Source organism: Procambarus clarkii, chromosome 38, assembly GCF_040958095.1.
Source record: "Procambarus clarkii isolate CNS0578487 chromosome 38, FALCON_Pclarkii_2.0, whole genome shotgun sequence".
NCBI classification, from domain to species: Eukaryota; Metazoa; Arthropoda; class Malacostraca; order Decapoda; family Cambaridae; genus Procambarus; species Procambarus clarkii.
The window spans coordinates 11,109,685-11,117,382 of record NC_091187.1 but is presented as its reverse complement, the minus strand read 5'-3'; the positions used below and the strand labels follow the sequence as shown (position 1 = coordinate 11,117,382).

At 33.8% G+C, this 7,698-nt stretch overlaps 1 protein-coding gene across 1 annotated transcript; it reads right to left on the bottom strand.

The window, feature by feature from the left end:
- Nucleotides 1–226: 226 nt before the first annotated feature.
- LOC123771960 (zinc finger protein 98-like) lies at nucleotides 227–7,204 on the bottom strand. Its single transcript, XM_045764804.2, has one exon. The coding sequence runs from the start codon at nucleotides 6,994–6,996 to the stop codon at nucleotides 6,055–6,057; it is 942 nt and encodes a 313-aa protein (XP_045620760.1). The 5' UTR covers nucleotides 6,997–7,204; the 3' UTR covers nucleotides 227–6,054.
- Between the last annotated feature and the right edge of the window lie 494 nt (nucleotides 7,205–7,698).

Genomic DNA, 7,698 nt, shown 5'->3' with positions numbered 1-7,698 from the left:
TTTATGTATTTATATACAAGAATGTACATTGGGTTGAGAAAGTACATACATTGGGGTTTGAGTGTAACATTCTTGCAAAGCCACTATAACATGCGCAGCATTTTGGGCAGTTTCTAATCAATGTTTGTGTCACTTTGTTGCTTCCCCAATTCCCTTAATAACTAGGAATTTTGATTTAAGTGTCCAGGGAATAAACTGAAGAATTATCAGAGGATAAAGAAACAACTTTACTAGAAGCATATTTATATATTAATTATAAAAACATAACTACTTAGAGTGAAGTGACCTTATATGTAGAGATAACCGTCACCTAATTTATATTTAATAAATAAATTTAATTTAATTAATAAGGATAAAGTATTACACCTTATTCAATCTCTTAAGTTAATACATACTAATAATGAATAAACAGCTCCACATTGTTCACATCCATTAAACTACAATACCAATCATTTCATTATTGGCTACTTGTATACAGTAGTTCCTTGTTAAATTAACTGCATTCTAATGAATTCGTGGATGGTCTGAATTACTGTGTTTAATGCAAATTGTTCATTAGAACATACAAATGTTTAACTAAGGGCATGTAGCATTTTCAATATCATCCACGTAATACAACTGTAAACTATTATATAGAGCTTAAAATTTTTAAGGAGGCCTAACATAGGATATTAAAAGTTGTTCAATGTCAACCAAACTTTTTTGACCAGTTGCATATGAAAAGGGCTGCAACTATTCCAAGTTTCAGTATTGCAGCCTAAATAGAAAGGGAGGTAAACAAATTATTTTTAACAAATTTTCCAAATTTTAAAAAATTCGTTACAACCACAAGTTTCAAATGAAATAATTTCTATGACACTCATCTATCACATTAGCATATAATAAAGGATTTTACCAACCAGATTATCCAAAATATGTTTAGTTTTACTATTACAAGTTGTCAAATTTCCCAAAAAATTTATGCAAATATGTTTAAAAATATTTATAAAATCAATAAATGAACTTAGGAATAAAGTATCTTACATCAATTGTAGAGACATGAAACTTACACCTTATATGTAGAGTTTATGTAAATTGAATAAAAAATGAAAGAGTAGTCACTTTTGTTACTTGAAAAACACTGAAGTCAAAGATTCTACCACTTGTGGCTGAGGTTGACATCAACCAATGTCTTCGAAAATTGGCACCCTTACAGATAGGCTTATGTGCAGTAAGGTGTACAAGTTTCATGCAAATTGCCCAATAAAAAATTTGAGAAAAAATAAATTAATTTTTTTAACTAAATTTTTTTGGATAAAACTAATTACTAAAATCCTTTATTATATGCTATTGTGATAGCTGGGTCATAGACATGATTTCAGTTGACACTTGGGTTTGATGTTAATTTTTTAACATTTTGGAAAATTTTTGACACAAATATTTTTTTCTCCCTTCCTATTTATGCTACGATACTGAGACTTTTATCAGTTGAAGCCCTTTTCATATACAACTAGTCAAAAAAATTTGATTGAAATTGAACCAGTGTTCATTTATTGCATATTTTGAGGTTAGGCCCCTTAAACTTACATACAACAACCTTCAACAAGCCGCGAGCTTCCCGTCCTCGTCGAGGCCACTAGGGTTAGTGACCCTCGGGTAAATATTTTACAAATTATATTCTACAATACTAACACTTAAAATTTATACAGAACTTCCAAAAGTTAAACTATTATTACACTACATATTAAAGTTCATCCTTACCTAAAGGAATATTAATTAAATATATAAAACCAGCATTGAATGTAATGAAATGCTAATTTCTGGTTGAGCCACAGTGGCTTCCCAAAGCTACTGTCTGATATTATGCTATATTAATAATTCCCATCAGCTGCTGAGTTCTGTTGGCCTCCGGGGGATTATGAGTGCCGGAACCCTCACAGAGGCGCAGGGAGTGATGGCACTTGGGACAATTTTTTTTTTTTTTTCTTTCATGTCTTCCAACACCGCAGAAGGCACCCTCCCCACCATGTAAAAATCCAACATTATGTTTGTAACTCATCTTGTATGTACTTTTACCTAAATAAACATTCGATTTGAAAAATGAGAGGGAGATGGGGCAAATGTCTGGTTACTAGTTTCGTGAAGTTTCAATCATTAGTTTATATTGATGCGGAAGTTTTTTTGGTGGTTTTTAAGGCAGCGGTCTCGTCTGAAGTCAGCAGTGGTTTTTGTTTCATCAAATTTCTGGGTGACTTCCTAGGTGGTGGCAGACATGAAGATTTTTTTTTTTTTTTTTTTAACTTTTATCAAAAGTGCCACCACTCCCCGCACTTCTGCAAGGAAGCCATGTTCTGGCTTGTGGCCCCTCAGAAGGCCAATAGAACTCCACGACTGATGAGACTTGGTAGTACAGCAGAGATAACAGCTTCAAAAAGCGACAAGGGGCTCCCCCAGAAAAAAAAAAAAAATTAACAAAAATACTGTACTAAAATATGATATTATTATAAGTGTTATTGCCAGACAATAATAACACCAAATTAACAAAATAAATTCGAACATGTACTGGTCTGTTGGCTTGGTGAATGAAGTTATTTACTGCACTGTAATTTGCCATTTTCATTAACAAATTGTTTTACTGCAGTAATAATGGTGCTGAATATTGTAATAAAAGTGGAAATGCATTTCCACTGAATAAAAACTGACTACACATAATTGTGCTGAAAGCTGCTAGTGTGATGAGGCAAGGCCCCATCACACCTTGTGATTTTTTTTTTTGTGGGGGGGGGGGGAGGGTTGGAGGGGGAAGTCCTTCCAGGGCCAGATCTGTTTTTGGGCCCCAAGCCAAAACAGCTAAATTGACCCCACCGTCTCGTCAGTATGGGTATTCAAAGGCTACACAAATGTATGCTTGGCGCCTTCTTTTGATGATTACTTTCACATACACTGCTGGTGGGCCCTAGACCATAGCCTAATTTGCCTATCGGGGAATCTGGCCCTGCCTTCCTCCCCAAGATTGGGAATTAAGTTCTTAATCATTTTGCATTTTTTTCAATAATTATTGTACTGTATGTATATAAATTTAATATTGTTTGCCAAAGATTGCTCTTGTCAAGTGGCATTGTCAAAATGACGTGTAAATCCCTGGTCATTATGTAATGTTTGCACCACAACTAATTGTCAAATATGATTTTGATATTGAATTGTTCACAAATGATTGCTCTGTTACATGCTATGATCAAAATGAAAAATACATCAGGAATCAATTTATTTATATTATTTGTTAGAGTATAGTGTCGAACGAAATCGTCCTTGCCCCATGTAGTTCGTGAATGAGAGTTCATAATATATCTGGTAACAAATAAATAAATATTGATCAGTCTAAATAAGCAATACAGTATTAAAACTTAGGCCTGTATAAAACATTATTATAACTTCAATTATTATATAAATGCCCAAATAAATCATTATATGAATAAAGGCAGAAAAAAGGCCTAGCCTTGGTTAACCTGAATGAAATGCTCTCACATTGTAAATTCTGAAGTTAGGCTAATCTAAATGCAAAAGTCTGGCTAAAAGAAATGCCAGATTCATGTTAATATAAATGACAAAATAAAGAAAATACAATTTGCAGCTTTAAGCTAATACAAATTCCAGAGTAAACATAACATATTTGATGAAGTAAGGTTAATATATACTGCATATGTGCGACAGGTAAATAAAATGTCCACGTCACAAAAGTATAGCCTAACTGATCATGTGTGTCTAAAACAAATATTAGTGACATAACTACAAATGATTCTGTAGTTTAATTTAAGTCATGAAGCAAGATAACACAAAAATCTATTAATGTAATTTAGTTGGAGTAAGGATACTAATATGTTGCTAGCTTCTGGATAAATAGCAGTTTTGTGATGTTAATAAAATGGGAACATCTTTAGTACATCTATAACTATTTATTGTTGTACCTGTATATGTATATAACATCTATAACTTTTTACCACGTTATGGTCTAGTTGCTAGAGCGTGTGCATGGGAACACCCACCCCATAGGTTCAAACCTTCCTCATGGCTCCTACGGAATTCTCAATAATAATAATAATAATAATATAACTATTTTTTATATTCCTTTCAAAATGTTTAATTAAATTAAAATACCCTTAACCTATTTTTTTAAGAGCCCTTAAATGTTAAGTATTATAAATAAAATACATGCAAAAAATAATTTTTTAAACTTAAGATTATCTTGGGAATATACATAAATATTTGTTTCATTTGGACTACAGTATCTTGATTCTTAAAGGGCTGCAACAAAGCCCATTGATTACACACAAGGAACAAATATCTATTTGATGTTCAAGAGCATGACTCGATCAAAGCAGAAATGCCATGCAAGTAAAAAGATCTAAATTATAGAATGACACTACACACACAAATCACAATAGCGTGATGCATCAAATGAACAAATCCACAAGGGCCGTGACGAGGGTTCGAACCTACGTTCGAGAGGATCCCAGACGCGCCTTAATCGACTGAGCTACAACATGGATAAGAATCTGTGGTAGGTCAAGTTGATTTCCCGGTTGCAATTCTTATCCATGTCGTAGCTCAGTCGATTAAGGCGCGTCTGGGATCCTCTCGAACGTAGGTTCGAACCCTCGTCATGGCCCTTGTGGATTTGTTCATTTATAGAATGACCTCCCTAATACTATACAATAAAAATCTGTGCATCACTTGACCAATATTAAAGAGAAACAAAGAAATACTGAATTAACATCATGTAGCAAAATTCTCACACATTTCTTAATCCTGTTTGCAATTACAGTATTGTGGACATTAAATGCTGCATCTATACTGTTACTGTATTCTTGTTGCACACTAAAGCTACAAAATCTAAATTAGCCTATACATTTCCTTATTATGTATCACTTTAGAATATACAAACACTGTACTTATTAATTAATCACTGTAATCTGATCATTTGTATATCATATAAAGTATTATTATTCCCTCCTTAACCCATCCATACCACCCATAATACCAGATATTAAAGAGCCAGGGAGACATTAAACAACCCAGTCTTGTATCCACCCCAATATTAAACCCTCTCCAGGCATTTTTTTTTTGTTTACTTAATTTTATTAAGAAAACACCATTATAAATATTTCTAAACAATTATATGGGTGCAGTAATAGCAGAGATGAGGTTTTGCCAATATTAACTACCATGAATGAAATGCTCACATATTAATGCAAATTCTTGAATTAGGCTAATATAAATACAAGTCTGACTACAAGAAATGCCAGATTAATGTTAATGAGTACAATGATTAATGAGTACAGTATAACTAATATAATTGATGAAGTTGGTAAAAATGAGTCAGGCAAATATAACCTTACTACCAAAGTTTAGCTAAAATAAATGCTAGTGTGATATATTTCCAGTCATTTGTAGTAATATTAGTCATGAAGCAAGATAACAAAAAATCTATTAAATGATTCGTTTGGAGTAGGAATACTGAGGAGTTTCAAATTTCTGGATAAAAATCATTTTTTCTTGTCATTTAAATGTGGGTCATCTTTAGTACATCCCAAAATGTCTTTCTATTCCATAAATGTTTAATAAAATCCTTAATGGAAAAAAAATCTGTAACCAGTTAACAAAGACTATAATATATTTTAAATATTTCTCCTGAGGTTCCAAATGGAAAGTATTAACAAAATATGATGGAAACATGTTTTAAACTTTGTTTTATCTAAAAAAAATACAAATATATAAGTTCACATATTGACTATTTGGAGTTTTACTGCCATTGCATCCTTCCTAGTGCTTGCTTGGTTGGAGGTGCATATAAATTTTACTAATGAGCTGAAGATTGAATTAAAGCTTGTACAGCACCTATGCCTTCTGTAGCCAAGCAATTCCTCACACAAAATTACAAAAACAATTTTGAAGGAATTCCAAATAACATGGTGACTTTACAGTATATTTTAACTTGAGTTCAACATTTTCATGTCTGTTTGTAGGATGGCTAACACAATAATTGCATTGTACTTTGGAATTGTGGAAATTTTTGTCCTAGTGAGGTTTATCACAAAAATGCACTAATATGTGATGTATTATGCTATTACGGTGCCTAAATTGCATGCCACACTCGGCACACTCGAAAGGTTTATCATTTGTATGCATCATTCTGTGAGTCTTCATAGATTGAAGTTGATTGAATCTTTCCCCACATTCTGGACATTCATAAAGTTTATCAACTAAATGAATCCTCATATGCCTTTTCATATTTTCAAGTTGACTGAATCTTTTCCCACACTGTGGACACATTTGAGGTTTATCTCCTGTGTGGACTAACATGTGTATCTTCATATTATCAAGACGACTAAAGCTTTTTTCACATACTGGACATTCATGAGGTTTATCACCAGTATGCAACAACATGTGAGTCTTCAAAGATCCAAGACGGCTGAAGCTTTTCCCGCACTCCCGACATTCATGAGGTTTATCACCTGTATGCACTGACATGTGTGTCTTCAAATTTCCAAGATGGGTAAATCTCTTCCCACACTCTGGACACTCTTCAGGTTTAATACCTTTATGAACTAACATGTGAGTCTTCAAATTATCAAGACGACTGAAGCTTTTCCCACACTCGTTACATAAATGAGGTTTATCACCTGTGTGCACCAACATATGACTCTTCATAGATCCAAGACGGCTGAAGCTTCTCCCACACTCTGGACACTGGTGAGGTTTATCACCAGTATGCACCATCTTGTGAGTCATCAGATTTCCAAGTTGACTGAATCTTTTCCCGCACTCTGTACACTCGTACAATTTATTACCTGTATGAATCGTCATATGTCTCTTTACATGTCCAAGTTGACTAAATTTCTTTCCACACTCAGAACATTCATGAGGTTTATCACCTGTATGCAACAACATGTGAGTCTTCATATTTCCAAGAAGAGTGAATTTTTTCCCACACTCTGGGCACTGGTGGGGCTTCGCCATCTTCTTTCTGATTTATAGTTCCCGTGAAGGTTATCGCCCCCTGATGAGTGACAAAGTTACCTTGTGACGTGTGGCGTCTCCTGAAGGCACAACACTCTTGTTTGGTAAGACGATTAAGTCTTTTTGGCGTTGTTTGCCTTGTACTCTCTATTATGTTGACTTGAGTAATAATGGCTGTTGTTTTGATGGCGTCCGTCGCTTATATTCCTTTGTCAAATTATTCATTTTCTTAATTATAAATGTTTGGGTATACTATAATATAAAGAATATCCCATTCTTTAATATTAATTTTTTGTGTCCAGGGATAAACCCTTCATACAACCCGCACATGCCATCAAGAAGAACTCCTGAGTACCTGCAAGCTGATCTGCAGTATTAAGTGGTAGGAAATGCGCCCAACCATTTCTGTCCCGCCCGGGATTCGAACCCGGAATTTTCGATTGTGCGTTAAGAATGAACCCGGGACAGATTTACTTGCATATGTAATGCTAGTTATAACACTGTGGTCGTAGGTTGGGTAGGTAACCGTAGGTAACATTATTCAAGCGTAGGTTAGATATAAATATGAATGAGTTTGGGTAGATATAAATAGCCGCCACGTACATGAATGTAAGAGCTCTTGTATCTAAAAATAAATAAAAAATATAATAAATGGCCCAATTGGCCTAATGCAGTTAAATATGAATATAAGAATCAAGTGAT

Coding starts and splice junctions, on each gene's coding strand:
- LOC123771960 (XM_045764804.2), bottom strand. CDS start 6,996: ATGGCGAAGCCCCACCAGTGCCCAGAGTGTGGGAAAAAATTCACTCTT.